Source organism: Tachypleus tridentatus, chromosome 12 (genome assembly GCF_004210375.1).
Source record: "Tachypleus tridentatus isolate NWPU-2018 chromosome 12, ASM421037v1, whole genome shotgun sequence".
Taxonomy (NCBI): Eukaryota; Metazoa; Arthropoda; class Merostomata; order Xiphosura; family Limulidae; genus Tachypleus; species Tachypleus tridentatus.
The window spans coordinates 1,610,412-1,632,140 of record NC_134836.1 but is presented as its reverse complement, the minus strand read 5'-3'; the positions used below and the strand labels follow the sequence as shown (position 1 = coordinate 1,632,140).

Sequence of the window (21,729 nt, the reverse complement as noted above, 5' to 3'; positions counted from 1 at the left end):
ATTTTTATGATAATAATGCTTTCTTACTGACTTTGAGAACATTTATTGTATGTCCAGTTGCCAGATGGTGTCCTGTTATATCATTATACAAAACACTTTATATATTTCTATCTCATAACAACCACTATTCTAACTATGCCTAGTGTCTCTCTCATACAGGTGATGTATCACTAAGATTAAATGGAAATAATAATGTTTTTGGTCAATTTCCATTTGATAGTAACAATACTTATGTCAGTATATTTTATAAGAAAGGTATTATATGTCATGTGATGCTCTATAAACTAATTTCTTCACTGTTTATCATGTTCATTCTGGTTGCCATGTTTATGCAGCATTATCTGACTGCAATTTCCATTGTATGAATCCTTCTATGAAGGAAGATGAGGCTGATCTTAGACTACACATATTCAAAACATATCTATACACCCTCCTTTGTATGTGTGTGTGTGTCGTCTTCCGAGACCATGTGTAAGTAAACCAAAGACATAAAGTTGCATTAAGGTGTTTTGTGGGATGTGGCAGGTATGTGGATAAATAAAATTGCAATGATTTCAGTTTCTTTTACCACCTATTCATGGTGATGATAATTTATTTTAAAGTGTACCCTCATCAGCTTAAAATTTTTGTTTATCATGTTGCTGTTATTAGAAGATAAACTTTACAGTGTTCTTTTGGGTTGATAACTTTTCTTTTTTAGCAATAATTGTTGCAATGAAGATGAGAGCTTTTTACAGTATTGATTTGGAGTGCATGTTTTTGAGCTCATTGTTTTCCTAAACACACTTTCATATGACATTTGTCTATTTCCAGGAAGAATGTTAAAAATTCCTTTATTGGAATTCTTGTGTTCTTTAGTTTCATATTGTTTAATAATCCTGTAATTTGGATATTTATTCTCCATAAAAGAGATGGAACATAAAACTGCAGCCATAAATGTACCATGACAGCACTGCCTGCCAAATGTTGGGGAATTTTTATGTGATTTCTACATGAATTAACATGACTCACATTTGTGGTGACACACCATTGTTTTACCATAGGTGTGTGTGATTAACCTTCTGCATACAAAAGTTAATTTAGTGACTGTTTTATATAAAAACTCAAGTTCGTTCAGTATTACTGTTTAGTCAATACCTGTTGTAATTTATGATTATTTTCTTAGTGTCTTAACGTTTTTTGTATTTCAGACTTGCCATGATGATTTTAATTGAATAAATATTGTAATAACATTCCAGAGATACTGGTTGAAATCATTATTGACATGTTCTGACACTACATCAAACAGTAACACTTGTTGATCAAACTTGTAACACAATTATAAATTACAAACAATTCAATATATAAGAAAAACATTGTCCAAAAAGAAAACATTGTCTGCCAAGTTACTGTACAGTTTTAGTTTGTTATTCAGTATTTATCTATCAAATTATTTTCCTCTTTTTTTTTTCTTGTTTGTCAAATAAGATTGTTTTTGAAAGTAAATCAAAATTATAGCTTTGATTTATATATTAAAAACAAATCTGTTATGCTGTTGATAGATACCTTTATTAATTATATTTATTCAATTAATATCAGAAGACATTACAGAATTTTAAAACCAGATACTGTATATGTAATTTTATTGTGTGATATACTATGGTTTTGTAATAAATTAATGATTAATATTAGTTTCTAATCAGAGAAGTCTACCTACTTTGATTAAAAAAATTAACATTGAGCAGCTAAAAAGTATATCTAATTAAATATACTGTTTTTACTTATGTTGTATCCTCAGGAAAACTTATTTTACTTTGAGTAGGAAGGTTGGTCCATAGAATAACAGAGGATTCGACAAGATATTGACCTAAGAGCACTTCTGAATTTCTTTGAAACTGAATGGGTTTGTGAGAACAAAATAAAGAGACTGGAGACAACATGAAATGCATAAACAATTTTAACTAACAAACAGTGTGTGTATATTTCTTTAGGATGCTTGATTCTGTTTTTTCTCTAGACCGTATTGATTAAGATCATGTACCAATCTGTTTAAAATTAATGTTATTTACTTCAGACTTATCCAATTCAACTAACATTACCATGGGACTAGTAATTATTATTCATATTTAAGAGTGTTTATAACTTTGATGTCACCTAACCTTTCATTGGAAAACATTGCTGTAGTCATATTTTCACATTGTGCAACATAACAGCCATACAATTCCATGGGCAAGCCAAGTGTTATCTCAAAAGATTGAAAGAAAAAGAAATAAAAGAAGGCAGTTTTTATTCCGTTTTTTTGACCATGTGTTATGTAATAATAGCACATTCCTATCATAGCATATTAATTTTTAAAAAGTATTATATTAAAACAAGAAGGTAGAACACAAGTGGTATGCTTATATTCCCACACATATAAAGATTAAAATGCATTGTTTCATTAGTTGGATACCATCTCTTTTAACAATATTTTGGGGTTTTAAGTTTAATATATATATATCTTGCAAGGCTCACCCAGCTTGAAAGATTTAGATTAGGTGTAAATTGTACACAACTCTGGTTTATGCTGAAGTTGTCAAAAGATACAAAGAAAATTTAGATATTTTCAACATCCAAATATTAACTGAGATTTATTCAAAAAGTGAAGAAAAAAAAGAGAGACAAATCTGTAGGAGGTAACATTGTAAGATCAAAATAGCCATGGAAAATTATTTATTATGGTAAATTGAATGAATTTCATTATTTGATTTGACGCTGCTGTGAAAAGTAAGTGTGTTTACAAATAAACTACTTGTGATACTTGCATTGTCTTTTTAATACTCAGCTGAGCTACTTTTGTTTGTATGTCAATATAAATTAATTAAATCAGATTAACATTATTGTAATATGAGTTTACAGTTACGATATACAGATGAGTTTGCATCTTGTCCTCTGTCATCACTTGCTATCCTGTCACTAAGAGAGTTCATCCTGGGTAGAAGGTCAAATTAATTCACTGGTGGTTCCATCGTTGTTAATGCTCTGGAATTTGGCTTGACAAATTGTTTTATGTAGTTACTTAAAAACGATTCCAACAGATGAAATTGACTTGGATTTCTGGATTCTGTGAACCACTTTGTTAGTTCTTTGCAGTAGAGCAGTACAATATATAGCTCTTCCAAACACCTGCTTAATTTAAAATTTACCTGTCCATTCACCAGGAAATGCACAGGCACATCATGTCACCTCAACCTGATCCAGTCTTATCAGCATCAACATTGTAGTAACTTTTCATTTTAATACAAACTTATTTAAGCCTTTTCAATATAAAATGATGTATGACATCTTTAATCCTTAGATCCATAATAGATCTTCCAACTCTTTAATATTTCAGGATGTTTGGTTCTTCTAAAGACCTATTCTCTGGCAGGGTCTTCTTAGTTTATCCTCATGACAGTACAATCACTGCTTTCCTAGTTGTCGCTAGAAGATCAACCTCTGGTGCAGTGATTGTTATGTAGTGTACAGGAGTATTCTGGTCATAGACTGTGAAGTTGTTTTAAGCCAACTTAACCTGGTATCAATGTTTTCACTTGAAGTTAGTTCCAACTTCCAAACATATATCTTTCCTCTATATCAACTTCCCATACACCAGTTTTAGAATAGTTTCTTAAAGTAAAGATCGTTTTCAACTTTGTTTTTGCTAGAACTTTATGTTCACTTGCTATTTCCATTAATTCCACTTCTATCTACATCTCTGAAGGCAGTTTGACACCTGTCAACAAACTTGGTCGATCAGCATTGATCAATGGACTACAAGGTTTTCCATCAATAAACCAACAGGCTTGTAGAGAATGTTCTTCAAATAATGGATTTTTTTTTTATCTCATTTGGGGTAGATGGGGTATTTCCAGCTGAATTTTGCCCCACAAATTTAGATATTTTCTACCTTTTTTTTTTAATGTTTGGTGAGCTTTTTATTGCTCTTTTGTTATGATTGGGCTTAAAAGTTCATCCTTTAGATTGTTGTCTGGTTGGTGTATTAACAGCTGTTGATTCCTAAGAGTTTCAGTGGTAATAGTCAAGTAACTTAGATCTATAACAATCCCTTGTTACCGAAATCCTTTGGACAGAGTTTTTGTTTCATACAAACTTTAATATACAGCTTCTCACAATACAATTATTTTTCCATCTTGTTCTCCAATGACCAGGAAGCTTCTAATGTACAGAGTATTGCCAATACTTCTGGCAAGAGCTTTTTTCGTGAATTTAACATTTCTGTTTCTTCCACCACCTTCTTGGCTAACAAGTCTCGTGCAGAATGATCTTCTTTATGACAATAATCGCCCTTTTATACATCTGAAATACAATCTTGCTCTTCATTGGTCTGGCAGTACGTCAGTTGGACTTGATGATGTTCACTATGTGATGCAGCGCTATCTCTCTTCTGCCTCTTTTGCTATTCTTCTGGTTGTTTTAACTGAACCTGGCAGAAGAGTGTTTTTCCTGATGTTGGTGCTGGGCTACTGTCCTCCCTTTCTCTAAACCTGGGAAAGGTCTCAAGATTCCTTCTAACTATCATCCAACTACTTTGACTAGCCATCTCTATAAGGTCTTAGAGAGGATGATTACTGCTCGTCTTGTTTGATTCCTCAAGAAGGAATACATTGTTTCCTTATTCTTTGACCTTGAGTTATAGTATTTTCCAGGACCTCCATTCCTGTGAGTTATGTAGCCATTTACTCATTTTTACTTGTCACTTTGTACTAGACAAGCGATTCCAAGTCTGTGGGTTTCACACTTTCTCGTTCTTTCCACAGGAACTTGGAGTCCCTGAGAGCTGTGTCTTGAGTGTCATACTCTTCAGTATCAAGATTAATGCTATCATTACATAACTTCCTCCTCCTATTGCAAATAGGCTCTATGTCAACGACTTTCACATCTCACGTCGGTCATCGAACATGAGGTTTACTGAATGGCAGCTCTGCCCTCAGTCACTTGTTGAAGTGGGCCACAGCAAACGGTTTTAGCTTTTTTTCTCCAAAACCGTTTGCATGCACGTTTGCCGCCTACCAGTATACAATCTGATCCCGAGCTCCATCTCAGGGATGTTGTTCTTCCCATGCTCCCTGAGGCCACGTTCTTGAGGCTTATCTTTGACAGTAATCTGACTTTCATTCCTCACATCAGGCAGCTATGTGTTAAGTGTAAAAGGACACTGAACGTCTTCCATGTTCTCTTTTCCCCTTCTATTTTCTGCTCAGGATCTATCGTGCCCTCATTTGTTCCAAACTGGACTATATAGCTCTGGTCTACGGATCTGCCAGGACCTTAGCACTGAAGATGTTGGACCCGTTCTCCATCTGCACGGGAGCATTACACCTCCGTCGTTTGCAACTTTTATTGCAGTATGCCATTAAACTTCGATCTTTACTACAGCATCAAACCTGAGGTGATGTCTTCTTTCCTTAGTGGGCTATGCTCTTTCAGAATAGATGGTCTGCCATTCTTTTTGACCTTCATATCCAGACGCAAGTGGCTGAATTAAGTGTGTCACTGGATGACGTTTTTGTATCCATTGATCAGTCCATCTTGCTATAGCTTATTACTCTCCTCACCTCTAACCTTTCTTTGAGTCATCTGAGGAAAGCGGATACTCCCGATTGGAAGTATCGCCTTCTCTTTGCTGAACATCTTTCGAACCATTCTTCCATTCCCATTTATACGAATGGTTTGAAATCAGGCAACTTTGTGGGATCTCCCAAGGTTTATAGTGACTCGGTAGTTGCTCACGGGATTCCCAAACATGCTCGTCCTTTCAGCCGTGGGGGAGTTATAATCCCACTATTCGCTGGTAAAATAGTAGCCCAAGAGTTAGCGGTGGGTGGTGATGATTAGCTGCTTTCCCTCTAGCCTTACACTGCTAAATTATAGACGGCTAGCGCAAATAGCTCTCGTGTAGATCTGCGCGATGGCCCGGCATGGCCAAGCGCGTAAGGCGCGCGACTCGTAATCCGAGGGTCGCGGGTTCGCGCCCGCGTCGCGCTAAACATGCTCGCCCTCCCAGCCGTGGGGACGTTATAATGTAACGGTCAATCCCACTTTTCGTTGGTAAAAGAGTAGCCCAAGAGTTGGCGGTGGGTGGTGATGACTAGCTGCCTTCCCTCTAGTCTTACACTGCTAAATTAGGGACGGCTAGCACAGATAGCCCTCGAGTAGCTTTGTGCGAAATTCCAAAACAAACAAACAAAACAGATCTGCGCGAAATTCAAACAAACCTCGAAATATTTAGTTTCATTTGCGAAAAGAGGACATATGTTTTTTCCCAGTATTTATAGAAACTCTAGCAATATATATCAGTGTTGTATTCTACAATGATTTAGTTGTTGTTAACTGCAAAATTACACAATGAATTATCTGCTTTTATTTAGCGCCATTAACCTAGTAGAGTAGACAGATAAGCTATTGTGAGGCATCAAGATGTGTATGATTTTTATTTTAAGTATTCTTATATCACACAAAGAAAAAAACAGAGTTAATCGGTATCTATGCTAGGCCTCTACCCTTGCGTTAGATTAATATGATGAGGAAAATAAAAATATAGTTGTTAGATCTCTGAAACTTTTTTCCCAGTGGCTGAGTTGTAATTTTGAAGGTAACTTGGTTGCAATATATAGGATTGGCGGAGTAGAGATAATTCATTGTATAACTTTGTGCTTAACAACAAAGAATGTGCTAGTATTCTCTATATAGACATGGCAAGCACGAACGCCCATATTAAAGCGATCTGGATTTTGTTTTATACATATAGTTAGAAGCTAAATATGATGAGTTATCTAACATAGTCATTCTATCTTTGGTGTATATGCCATTTTTCAGCTGTCCAGAACGTCCAAAGTTTGAAAAACACCAAACGGACAAAAAATAGGTTTCTTATTTTCGTTCGTTATCGTCTTTCTTTAACAGGCCTAGTGCCTACCTAGTTTTAGCAGTAACTATAATTTTCGCCCGCGTCGCGCTAAACATGCTCGCCCTCCCAGCCGTGGGGGCGTTATAATGTGACGATCAATCCCACTTTTCGTTGGTAAAAGAGTAGCCCAAGAGTTGGCGGTGGGTGGTGATGACTAGCTGCCTTCCCTCTAGTCTTACACTGCTAAATTAGGGACGGCTAGCACAGATAGCCCTCGAGTAGCTTTGTGCGAAATTCCAAAAAAACAAACAAACAAAAACTATAATTTTATCATCCTTTCATAGACCTAAACGGTCTTCACGATTTTGGGCTACCTTTTTTATTGTTAATTTATGCACAACTTATAAAACTTCAGAATACCTAGTAAACCATGTGTGTCATTTTGTGGGAAAAAAGTAAACAAGCATTATAAAAGTATCGTTGAATGAAAACGCTATATAGAGCTGACTATCGAATTTGCGAAAGAAATTAAACAAGGCAGAAATAGAAGTGGACATATCATGATCATGTAGCAGATCTAGCCGTTTGAGTTTTAAATGAAGAATAAAATACCTACATTATAAAGGATAATATTAAATAAAAGCATTATAATTGATTACAATAATGGAAGATTATATACATTCAAGAGAGTTGGTCAAATGGTTAAAAATTAGGAAATCAAAAAGTACATGAAAAAAAAGGTGGCTAAAAACGTCAAAACTGATTACAAGGATTTCTTCTAATACATTAAAAGGTAAGCAGAATATTGGGATTAAAGTAGGACCTTTCGGATAGCCTAACATGTGATGATTATATGATGGCTGAATTATTAAATTTTAACTTTTCTTTAGATTTTGCTAATGAAGGTGTAAGCAATATTATTCATCATGAACAGCTATTAGGTAGAAACAAGACTGAACAAGATGGCCAAATTAATTCTTAACTGGTAAAATAAAAAATTGGGAAGTTTTAAAAAATGACCAGGTAATATTTGAAAAATCTTAAGGAATAGATATGTGAACCATTTGCTACAATTTTTTCTAAGTTCTGGAATAATAGGAAGATGCCAGAAGACTATAAGATGGTCAATATTACTCCGCTTTTCATGTGAGGTAATAAAAATTGTCCCAGTAATTACGCGCCTATTGGCGTTACGTCAGTGCTGGGAAAAGTGTTTCAAAGTCTAATGAAAAATAATGTGCAAAAAAGGTATTTAAGAAAGTTTAAAATTCTGTTGAATAGTCATCATGGTTTCACTAGGTGAAAATTTTGCTTTACTAATCTTTTGAGATTTATTGAAGAGATTACTGCTCATGTAAATGAGGGTAAGAGTGAAAATATTGTCAGTGAATTAACTATTAGTAACAGAGTTTGAGCTACATTATACCTACCAGCTATATTAGACCCATTGGCATATGCTTGGATTCTGCAGTCCATTGGTATTTCTTGATTAGATCAGCAATCAAACACTAGAATAGAAATATCGACCACGTCTTCTTATTCCAATCAATAACTCCTACAAAACTTTCGTGATGACAAAGAAAGAACATTATTGTGGCATGGATACAAACCTCTGGATAAAAGTTGCACGTTCTCAAATTGATGAATCAAGTATTGCATCTACTATAATAAAAATGTATTTTGCTGAAAGTTGTTTTTTGAAATAATGTTAAGTACATTCTGAGCATAGGTTGCTATGAGTTCATTCTGGGACTCACCTAACAAGTAATGAACTTGAAGATGGCAATCCGTTCACTGATATTCTGCATCTCTCTCTTCATGATCTCCTAGAACAAGATCATAACAATTGAGTAGCACAATTATTGCTAAACAATTATCATTATCGGATGCATCAATTTCTTGTAAAGATCCACAAAATGCTAAATTTACCCCCCAAAGAAGACATCTATAACCTTCTTTAGGATATTCTTCAATTTGGTTGCTCTTCAAAAAGTATTATGATCAAGGTGTAAATCCACACATTAGTTTGATCTAAAACGCCACTCAAACTCACACCACATAGCTTACTCAGCTTGGAATTTTCTGTAGAACTGTTCAGATGGAGCATGTGATAGATTTTTAAGGTGCTTATGCAATAGTTAGAAAGCCAGTTAAAAGTATAATAGTTACAGAATATTATTGGCTTGTTACTTGTTATTATTTTGTGTTCATAGATGCATTTTTAAATAAGTAAAAAATAGTTAATGTACTAGAAGCATGATTTTAAAAGTTTGAGCTCAAATTTCACAAAGAACTGATACTGAATGCATGTAGGCCTGCAGATAATGTTATTATATATAATAGTTCAGGATTAAAAATGCATAAATGCTAGTTGGAATCTGCAATCATTCTAGAAAGAAAAATTGGTAATTTAGAGTTATCCCTTACTTTTTAATGGTGGTTACAAGGTTAGTCAAATCTTAAAGAGAGCATTTTATGAGAAAGTCAAATTACATGAAACTAGGGAAACGTAATCTTATGTTTTTCTCACAGCCCTCATAATGATATAAAATTATAAACTGAACAACTACCATAGTTAGTTTATAATATAATGATTTAACCCAGCATTCTATGTTAATATCGATCAAAAGCAAGTTTGTATAACTAAGAAATTACTGAGACATGTGCTAGGCTTATTTCATTTAGAGCCGCAATGGATAGCGGTATTGCGACCACCACATTAGAGAGTTGTTCAAATAGCAAACTCAGCTCAGTAACCCTAATAAATATAATAAAAATAAAAAAATATGTTGAAAAATCTCACAATATGAGACACAAAATCTATAGTTCACATGATCAACTATTAATAATAACCGACAACTGTTTCTACAAGCTTAAGGGAAGTCTTATATGGGGAGAGTTAAATAACATGGCATACCACATAGAAAGTAAATCCTTTTGTTGTTAATTCTTTAGTTTCTGTCCCCCGCTGGTACAGCGATAAGTCTACGGATTTACAACGCTAAAATCATGGTTTCGATTCTCTTTAGTGGACTCAGCATGTGGCTTTGCTAAAAGAAAAACAAACAGTCTTTATTTTCTATATGTATTACTAGTTTGATTAAATTATTGTTATTGTAACAACGTATTTTAGTTATTTACTTAAGAATTATGCGATTATTTATATTCTTGCTTTAGATATTGAGGATGAAATCTGTAGTTTTTCCGAAACGTTGTTTTGTGTCCTTTTCTATCATAAAAGCAATGTTGTTCATCTTAAGTATCATTGTCCTTGTTATTGTCAGGGTAGGACTAATTGCCTTCAGATGTGATGGTTCCAGTTATTTTAAGGGAAAGCTTGATAAAAAATATGAATTAGAACGACTAGCTTTGGATTTTCGTTGTCGTTTAGTGTTTAATTTCTATTAATTTAATGAACAGGACGGCCGAAATGGAAAATAAAGCCCATATTTGTATTTTAATGTTCTGTTAATTTGTGGGCAAGTTATTGCTATTTGAATCAAAATTTATTTTTAAGTTAGTATTAATTATAAATCAAAAGCTTAAAATTGTTTGAAATGGCTTAATTACAATTATATAAGTATTTAGTTAATCATGAATACATAAATTTCTTAATTCCAGAAGAATATTAGAGGCGTTATATTAAGACTAGAAACCTAGATGGTGTTGGTGTTCCCTTAAAAGCTGTGTTAAGGTCTTTTCATCAAGAAACAAGATGGTGAGTGTTTGATATAGTTGGTGTCGAAATTCAATCCGAATGAAACGTAGATATTAAATTGAAATGAGACAAGAGATAGTGCATATAAGTTCATTAAACATTAGTTATTTATAAATAGTAATTATTTTTCAGGGTATTGACATCAACCATAAATACGACCGGAAAGTTGTGCGTCGGGAACCCAAAAGCAATGATATCTATCTTCGTTTGTTGGTGAAGGTAAGGTGTTTAAGTTTCCGAAAAAAATATAACAGTAACAGTGTTTCGCATTTTACGTATATTGGTTTATAAAAAGTATTGTAATATGATTTTAGACTGTTGTTTCACGCGTTCAGTATATTTCGTGCTGAGTAAACAAGTAAATTAATTTTAAGTAAGCAATTCCTATGGCATTGGACTAGTGCGAAAGTGATTCTGTAGTAGTCAGACTTAGGCTTACCATGCTAGTAGTAGCAGTTAAGTACACAATACCTTATAAACAAAAGTAGTTTAAACTTATTGCAGTCGTTACGAAACAACACTTGTATTGATACTAGTTATTTTTGTTCCGTAGTAGTGGATGTAAACTTTTATTTTTAGGCCTATTGTACTTCACTGTACAAATAACTTAACGATTTTATGTTGGCGCGGTTTGTATTTTCTCTTTGTTTTTTGGCATTTTTTATTTTTCATGAAGTTTTGAGTTTTCTTGTTCGAGTTTTTATAACTTTATGAAAATTAATTTTATATAATAGGATTCAATTTTGATGTAGAATTTAGTATTTTCAATAGAAATTTATATGCAAAAACGGCTCGTTTGGGTTGAGAAAATATTTTACATAGAAGAGCGAACAACGTTTCGACCTTCTATGTAAAATATTTTCTCAACCCAAACGAGCCGTTTTTGCATATAAATTTCTCAACAAGTGGGTTTCTCAACATCACTGATTAGTATTTTCAATAGTTCCACCGATTTTCTCAGAGTTTTTAATTCTAAAAGTTTCTAACCAGAAACAACAAAAATAGTCATGAAATAACTAAACCATAGTAATTAGGGTGACAGTTTAAGGGCCCAATAATCAAAAGCTGTAAGTTTTTGCATGTTTTTTAAGTTAAAAGTGTTAATTGATTTGTTTTATTTGTGAAATTTTATAATGAAACAACCCAGGATATGACTATAAAGGTTGCAACTTTTCAGGAATGGATGTCTATCATTTGTTCAGTGTGACTTCTTGTATGCATGTCTTGCATATTTATATATCAGGGTTGGATTTGGGAATGACACTCTTCTAAGATAGTGGATACTTAAAATTCTTATTTTATAGTGATGTGACAACAAATGTTATATCCCCCAAATCATTAAATATGTTGACAGCTTCCAGTCAATAAACTTGTCTTAATAACAAGTCTGTGCAATGAGCTGTACACTACAATGTTAATTATTTCTGTTACTTGCATTTAAAAATGAGAGCAGTCATTAGGGGTGGCTGACCCCTAAAGGTGTACCCTGTAAATTGTTTTGTGAGATTTTGTTCATTTTTTATGAACCTAAAAATTTGTTTATTCATTTACTTTTTAACTTGTATAGTGAAAAGCATAAAACCTTTGGAATACTGGAAAGTCACCAGTAATTAGTATCATAGTTTTAATGTTCACTCTATAATCCTCTTTAGAAGTAAATGTTCAAAAAGTTTCAGTGGTACTTTAAATTATGGATACCCCTCTTTGTGGATAGCATATGTGTAGAATTGTGACTGTTATTTGTAAAATTTGAATAAACTTGTAACAATTTCAACATTCATATATTAGGAATAAAATGTTTGTAATGTTTAAATTATATTAGTGAGTGAAATTGATAAAGATGTTTTTTATTGGACTTGTAGTCATGAAATAGTTACTTTGGTGTTTTAGCACGTTTTCTTGAATTTTTTAAAACCTGTTGGACAGCGAATATTGATACAAATTTCTTTTAAAACATTTTCACACTTCTCAAATAATCAGACTAAATGATGTATACATGTATATAAAATGCAATTACTTTCCCCATGCTTATTAATACAAAGTACATTTAGCTATAATGAATGTGGCTTATTTACTATAACAGGGCTTTAATTCAAACTTACTACATATTAGTAAAACTAGTGCCTATCATGTAAAATCTGGCAGAATAATTTATGTATCTAAGTTTAGATTGACATTGTACATTTATATTTAGTTTACATGTCAATAAGATTGGATCATATTTTAAATTTTATCTTAGTAACTACTTACATTTTAATTTTTGGTGTTCATAAATTTAAGTGATTAATTGAGGATGCTGTATATTGTAATTATTACACTACAAAACTGTAGTACTTGTTGCACTTGTATGTTATGGTATGAAAACAAAAATGTCTTGATCTCTTATGAAAGAAACTAGAGACCTGACACTATTCTGTTTTGAAGTGAAGTCTAGTGTTTTTTTTTTATAAAGTAATTTAATTGTTGTTGATTATTTTACTATTTCAAATAAAATGTGTTGTAACCTTGCCAGTTTTCTTGCTTCAAGTAATTTAAGCTGCAAGTTTTTAGAATTGTCAGGGTTCAGGTTGTGTTTCATTCAGTGATTTGCTTCACTAACGGAATGGTATGTTTTTGGGTTTAGAAATCTTACTACAAACCTGTTTTTCAAGAAAATTGTTTTTAATTAGACTTAATTTTGTGGAACAGTTTGCTTGATGTTGGGGTGTGTGTTTTTCTGAATTTTTTTATTATGTTTTATAGAGAATAATGAAGTAAAATTTTGATGTCAGATTTGTTAAAATATCTGATACATAAACAAGATTATTTTCACAGGAATGTAAAGAATGTATCATATTGACTGAAAAATTATTTGTAATAGTATACAGAAATCTACAACTAAGCATACTTGTATTGAAGTTAATATATACTAAAAGCATATATGGTTGTTATATCTTGGTATATTGGATTTGTTGATATTTTTCTTTATATTTTTCAGTTGTATCGTTTCCTTGCCCGGCGGACTGGTGCAAAGTTTAACAAAATCATCATGAAACGGCTGTTTATGAGTAAAATTAACAGACCACCTTTATCTCTTGCTCGTTTAGTAAGTTTTTTCCGTTAAAGTATCAGATATAATCTGAAGATTTTAAGAATGTAGAAGCACGATTCTTAGTGAGATTATCACATGTAAATTTTTTCCCTATAAAAAGTATATGCCATTAAGAAATGTTGCTTTGTGTAGTAAGTAATTAGATGATTGGTATTAAATGGCGATTATTTTCTAAATTCTTATTAATCCTTCTTTCAGCAATTGTCTAGATGACTTTCTGTGCAGAAACATAACCTACTGACATTTGATCCTATCATCTTTAACAAACCCTAGGCCTAACAGATTTGGCATGATTTACAGGCATTATATTTACTAGTAGAAATGCTGCCCTGCTGTTGACTTTGTGCTAGTAATTGCTAATCAGTGTTTATACCTCATTGAAATAGTTCAGAAGAAAGTGAACTTCCTTTAAAAAAAATTATTTTTCTGGGAAGTACTACATGGGAAAGGTTCATATTGTGGTAATATAAATTAATGTTTTTATATATTAAAAGTGATATCTTTATTGAAAAAAATAAGTTTAAAAACTCCACTTTATAGCACTGTATTTACAAATTATATCAATAAGCCTTTACATATAGTACTAGTGAAACCTGTGTTCTTGTTGTGAGGAGATTACTTTTATTTAAAATTCTGTTCTGTGATAAAGAAATGGTTATTGCACATAGTAATTTTATCTGAAAGTTCAGTATTCAAAGTGTGAATGTTTATGGACTTTTATGTAATTAGGTTATATCAAGAGTAGCTAGTGAATGAAATCCTAACTCATCTTAATCCTTTCTATATGAATAGATCTAATTGCCATATATTAAGATATATTTTGGTCAGTCAGATAAAACCCAGGCAATTCTAAAAATGTTTTTCTGTCCCCTGACATTTTTTCCCCAAGGGAATAAAAAAAATCTTAGTTATTTGCAGTTAACAAAAATCTCAGCCTTCCTTCCAATCTCAAACATTCTGGATAGAGGAACAGCTAACAAACATTTTTAGGATGGCCTGGGTTTTATCTGATGGACCTAAATATATTTTATTGAATCTATAACACTTAGGGTTGTTCATATAGAGTTTATATAGCAAATTATAGTTGTCTATCTTATTGGTGCAAATCTAACTAAAATTGTCTTAAAAAGACTAAAATTATAAATTACCATATTTTTCTTTTGACAAACTCTTGGATGCAGTGGTTTGATTTGACAGTTTTAGTCCTCTTATTTTCAAGTTGCCTTAACTTCTGTTTAAGAGATTTTGTGATGGTTCTTCACTGTATCATGTTTTTTTATGAAACTAAATATGACGTCAAAGTGCATATCTATGATATCTTGTATTCAGGACACTCGACATTGGAGATCAGGTAACCAGATGATTCAGGGAATTTCAGTTTTTATGTAGTAGACATCTTTAATGACATATGACTGCTTTCAAATTCCTTTTGTCACCAGAAGATGACCTAAGGAGGTTGAAACATTACTTCTTTCCTGCATTAAATAAGTTTTGTACACCTGTATCAGCTGTTTATTCTACATATAAATAACTTGTACCTAACAGATTACAGGTAGCAAGATGCAGTGATTGGCCGAAATAAACCATAAAAGGGCAGTGGTTCAGGTACTACAAGTATCTACAAGGTAGATATCCTACCTTGCTATCACACTTTAAATGTAACTTAAATCAATAACCTGTTTATAGTTTTTATTCAGGGTAAGTATTGAGATGTTTTAATAATTTTACTTGCTGTAATAATTAATCTCAGATACATGGACAGAAAAAAGTAGTTGATTTAATGTTTTTCTTGTATTAGTTTTATATGTATGTGTGTATGTTTGTAGGTTCGTATGATGAAGAAACCTGGAAGGGAAGGGAAGATTGTTGTTGTTGTCGGAACTGTCACAGATGATCCTCGTATTTTTGAAATTCCAATTTTGAAAGTAAGATTTAATTTATATTAAATTACTTCAATAGTGGGCATATTAATATAATTTAAAACTTAAAGAACTACAAATTATTTATTCTATTAAAAAAGAAATATGTAACAGTACATTTTTTTCTTTTCTTTTTTCCAGCTGTGTGCTTTACATGTGACTGAGCGGGCCCGGGCTAGAATTTTGAAAGCTGGAGGTGAAATAATGACTTTTGATCAGCTTGCCTTGAAAACTCCTCGTGGTAAAGGTACAGTTCTCATACAGGGTAAGTATTTAATAAAATAATGTCTTCATTATAAGTGTTCTAACGAAATTTGCAATTTTAATTACAAATTGTATAAATTTATGAAACAGTAAATATCCTAATGAGCTCATGTTACTTTCAAGATTGGTTAGATTTTGTAGTAGGGAGAATAAGAACAAGGTAAAATGTGTGTGTGTCACTAAAAGATGAGAAACTCCACAGAACTGACACTAAAATTAAATAACTTTCCATATGTGTGTGTACAGTGAGTTGAAACAGCCAGTTTTTGTCTCTTGGAATCTAATGTTCAGAATTTAGGTAGTATCTTATGAAATTTTCTCTAAAAGTGAATTTTAGTTTTCAATTTGACAAAAAAGGGTTTTATAAAAGACTGCATAGCTTTCTCAAATGTTTTCTACTGATTTGTATGCAGGTGATAAATAAAATTGCATTTTAAAGCAAAAAGGAACACTCATGATGTTGCATAATTGAAGTTTCATTTCAAAGTTAGGTGAGGCTTAAAAATAGTTGTATACTGTAATCTCAAACTGGTTTAAAATGTGGATAGCTAAATTTTTTGTTTGAAATTACTAGTTTCATAAGTACAATTACTATGAATATTTATTCTATTCATATTCCTTTGCAAAACACACTTACTGGTAAATATCAATAAAGTTGAATTGACTTGTGATGACAATTTTGTGATTTCCTTGATAATGAGAAACTCACTTGAAATAAAAATGTATCTCAAAATGGTTGGTATGGGTATTAACTTTTACTGATAAGGAGAGAATAACATTTCAACCTTCCTAGGTCATCTTCGGGTTAAGAAAGAGAGAGTGTTTCAATGTGACCATTGATTGACACGTCTTAGGGATGAGAGTATAAACGAGTACCAGATCGTAGGATTTTGCATTTGTTTATATCAAAAATCAAAGAAGTCCTACTTATACAGCAACTAAAATCACAAACCAATACAAAGGAACACCTTTACACATATACTGATTAATAACCTAACACCCACCTGCAATGCCCCCTATAATCCGGTACTCGTTTATACTCTTGTCCCTAAGATGTGTCTGTCAACGGTCACATTCAAACACTTTCTTAACCTGAAGATGGCCTAGGAAGGTCGAAATGTCATTCTTTCCTTATCAATAAGTGTTTAATACTCATAACAGTCATTCTGAGATATAATTTTATTTGTTCTTCTGTTTCATCTAATTTACCAAGTAAATCTTCATATACTTCCTTTCAAGTACACCAGTTTCTGCTCATAATTTTTCTACCTATTCTTTGATTCATGAGAGCATTCTGGGGGGATAGATGCACTAAACAGACTTGTATTTTAAACGTTGGTGTAAGCCTGTCAATAATAAATTCTCTCCTGCTAAGTCCTGTTTATTAGTTTTACATGAAGGGTTTTGGGGATGAGAAGAGCCATGCTGTCAAACCTCAATACATTTATATTAAAGAATAGGTTCAACAATTGTAAAGTTTGTTTTATTTAAAGAAAAATGAAGTTTCAAGCTAGTGCTTATTGAGGGATCATACAGCTTCTATACACGTTTTACAGCTAAAGTTAAAAAACACAGGCTAGATCTATTTGACTATATCTTGCTCACCCTATTTTACTTGAACTATATTTGGCACTCATATTTATAAATAGCATGTACTTTCCACACTATAAACAAATGTGTAATAAACTATCATTTCTAAAAGTAACTAAATTTAACAATTGTTATACTTAAACTGGTTTTTTAACTATAATATGGCAATTAAAAATTTTAGCCTGCAAATATTGTTAGATGGGTAAGTATATTGGTAGATATTTGTGAAAATAAATATTTCTCTGGTTATAATGTCAGAAAAATCTGTGCTCCGGTTTTAGGTGGTTTGTCAGAGTACAGCAAACAAATATTTTTAAGCTTGCTCTATCTACTATTTAAAAATAACTTAGAACAAGTTTTATTGAAGAGACTAGAAAGCAAACAGGATTGAAAGACTGATCTTTGTCTTGTTTCAGAAAGTAATAAACTAAACGTGTAATTTTGTTCCATTTATAACTATAGCCATAATTTGTCATTTTTAAATATGAAATACAGTGTAATAACTTAATGGGACATACTTGAGAGAAAATAAATTAGCATTTTATCATGTATATGGGTATATACATCATAAGTTAATCAAAGCACATCTTAAAAATGTTACACTGTATACCTTAGCTAAGAATAAACACAAATTTAAAAAGGTATTGTATTGTTTTTGAGATTTTTTGCTTCAAAAAAGCAAAATGCTAGTTATGTGGGTCTTGGTAAATTATTTGTGTACAAAAGTTTTAAGCTACATGTTTTAGCAGTAATTTTTGTTGATTATCATCCCTTTTGCTATGGCTTTCATATAATACACAAGTTCCTCTACACTTGCATGTTAAGTACTTGCAATATAAATTTTCATATAGTATGTGTATCTTCACAATTTAGTTGACTTTTAGTTAAGATTACAAGTATTTTGTTAAAAAAAATAGATATTTATTGAAATATTTTTACTAAATGTTTAAGAAAGTGTTTTGTTACTAATCTGAGTGTAGTTGATTTAATGTATGATTAAAGAACTTCATCTACAAAATCTCATTATTTGCATGATCTCTAAAACCTCATTGGATTTCAAATGTTTGTTTTCCATGAGACATTATATTTTGTTATTTTCTATACTCTTTGTGGGGTCTGTTACGTGACCAACCTCTTAGCCATTCAAAACAAAATTAGGAAATAAATTACACATTTGTGCTTGAATGACTACATATTATAATATGAAAATACAAGTGTTTAGTCTTAAGCAGCTTAAGTTTCAACATTGTATATGAATATATATATTCACTTTTTATTATATTGATCTTCCAATCATGCCTATCTAACATTACATAACTTACACTAATCCAGTAATATAAAACTGACCATTAGTCTTCGCTGTGTTTTAGTGGACTGGTATTTTGTAATATAGTCACATTTCAATTATTATACATTATATATATATAAATTACTATTTAGAAATATTATTTTTCTTCAAGTATAGAACAATAAATCATTACCTTTGAACTAATCTTTTTAAAATTTTGCATATGTAGGATATCAACTAAATTTGTTTTTAAGGTTTTGTATATACAGTTGAATAACCAAAAATCATTAACGACACTGATACCATAGAATTACACTATTTTATTAAGCATACTAAGATTTATTTAGATTTTATAAAATATGAAACTTGAGGAGACTGAAGACAGAACTAACCTCTTTGAAATCATGGTTTGAAAGAATGTTGTAGCCTTTTCATAGATTAAAATGGCTGAGAAACCATCCTGCAGGTATTCTTTGTTGTTCATATGTCATGTATTGAAGTAAGTATATAAGGGACTGTTTCCAAAAATTAAAAGAGGGGAATGGGGCCACTGTTTGATTCAGTACATAAGCCATATATCAGCAAAATAAAAATATACAAGGCTCTTATTTTATATTATAGCTTGATAATGTTAGTAATTTGAGTTCCTAATTTGTACAAAGTTATAGGAATAGTATATTTACATACAAACATCTAATTTTAAACAGTGCTGCATTCAACATACCACATGACTCACTAAAATATATTTAGGTATTCTTTTAATATTTACTTTTAAATTAAGAAACTAATTTGTATAATATTGAAGTTTGAATTATGATCTACAATTTAATTCCAAATTTAACATGTAAAACAGTAATAAAATTTTGAATGCAAGTCTACAAATGTGATGACATGACATGCTCTTTGACCCCTGACCCATTCCAAGAGGTTTAAAACTGGTCAGATATGCTTTTAGATCAATAATAAATAGGTTTTCAACCATTTTTATTTATGCTTAAAATATTGTATACAAATTGCATACTAAATCAATTTACCCTAGCACAAGCAGACTATTTCTCAGTTTGAACTTACACTGTAGTTGGTCTTAATAAAGAGGTATGTTATAAAATGCTCACTTCACAATTTTGATTGAAAGTTGTGAGAATAAAATATCATAATTTATTTTTTATTCTAAGGTATATATTCGTTTGTTTTAACTTAAGACATCTAGCCAAATATTTAAATAAGAAAATTGTGATCATTTTTGACACTTTGTACAGGTCCCAGGAAAGCACGAGAAGCTTGCCGTCACTTTGGAAAAGCTCCAGGAGTTCCTCACAGTCATACTAAGTCTGTCTCTTTAATTCTTACTATAAAATATATACATGTTGATTTGTAAAAGCAGTGGTAGTAGTCATTAGAAGATTGTTATATGTCTTAATTGTGGTTCCCAGAGATCAGGGAAAAGTCACTGAATAGCAGATATCAAGGAATTTCCTTTTTACAGATAAAAACCAGGACATGGTGAAGTTTTACATGTTCACTGGAGTTTCTAGAATAGAAGTGGCGAAAATTGACTTATTATGGGGTAATGCTAACTTTGGAAGTATTGCTTTAGGGTGTACAATTTTCAGCACCTAAGTTTGAAAAATGTCATGAAATGCTTGTGCTATAAAACTGCCAGAAAAAAAACAACAATAAAACAAAAATTGCCTTACCCGAAAACTCATCCAGTTAGATGCATGTAAATATAACATTTAAAATTATCATTAATTTTTTTTCACTTCAGATGCCCAAAGAACCCCTAGTGTGAATTCTTAGCAAGTTCATTTCCACCATGTAGGAAATTTTCTTAGTTGTACTTAATCACCATTACCCAAATTAATTTTGTGTACATAAATCTTTTTAAGAAGGCAGCTGTAATAATTACCTAAACATTAGACAAGTTCCCTTACCTATATGAACTCTGGAAATGCTTCATTTTATCTTCCTACGTATCATTTTACTACAGTCTAAAAAGCTCTTAAGAAATTACTCTTTAGAGGTAAGCTGTTTCCATTGGATAAGTTATCTTGATCTTGCACACTTTAATGCATTAATAAATGACATGTTAGTAGTTACAGAAGGAGCACCTAAAATCCTGGGCATAATTACATCACTGATATGTTTGTTTGAAAGATCTAAAATTAAAAGCATTCAGTTTGATTCTTTTTGTAAACCTTGACAGTTCAAAGATTGAACAAATTGATGAAGTTTTATTCTTATCTGTATATATATTTGTTCAAGTAATTTTAAAAAATAATGAAGTTATACTAAAGTAGTTTAGTTTTAATTTGTTATGAAATAAAACCTTTCTGAGCCTTATGTGGTACAACTTTAGTAAAGGTTATTTACAGACAAAAACACAGGTATAATACCAATAGTAGCAGTTACCAAAACCCTGCAAACAAACATGGATGACAGTGCAAAATATCAATTACTCAGAGGTTTGAAAAAAAAGGGAAAATTAAAAAATATTGAAATGTTTCATGGAAAGTAAGTTTTTTAAGATACAGTAGTGTTTGTATCCTTGTTTCTTTGAAATGGTTGAACTTTTTTAGATGCAGTGAATAATCTGTAAGGTTGCTTTTCTTGTATCAACAATTCAAGAAGCAGGGTTTATCATATGGAACACTGAGTTTTAAATCAACTGTTATTCTTAATGTACAGTCTCTTGTGTCTTTAATAGATAATCTTAATGATTGAAGAATTTCCTCTCACCAAGATATGGAAACCATGTTTAATAATACTGTACAAGTCTTAATACTTGAATGAGAGGAATCAGTTAAATTTTACCTTAATAATTAAACTAAAGTTTGTTTATTTTTCAGGCCTTATGTGCGTTCTAAGGGGAGAAAGTTTGAACGTGCACGTGGAAGAAGGAAGAGCAGGGCTTTTAAGGTGTAGCAAATAACACTGAATGTGCATTGATATGCTTAGATAGAGAATAAAGGAATTGAAAATAGTGTTGTA

The 21,729-nt window shown here is 31.7% G+C and overlaps 1 protein-coding gene across 1 annotated transcript; it reads left to right on the top strand.

The window, feature by feature from the left end:
* Nucleotides 1-10,514: 10,514 nt before the first annotated feature.
* Nucleotides 10,515-21,722, top strand: RpL18 (ribosomal protein L18). The gene is made up of 7 exons (XM_076472410.1): nt 10,515-10,586; nt 10,719-10,805; nt 13,564-13,671; nt 15,504-15,602; nt 15,738-15,861; nt 19,998-20,067; nt 21,588-21,722. Exons 1-7 carry the CDS (start codon nt 10,584-10,586, stop codon nt 21,661-21,663), a joined length of 567 nt encoding a protein of 188 aa, XP_076328525.1. The 5' UTR covers nt 10,515-10,583; the 3' UTR covers nt 21,664-21,722.
* Nucleotides 21,723-21,729: the final 7 nt, after the last annotated feature.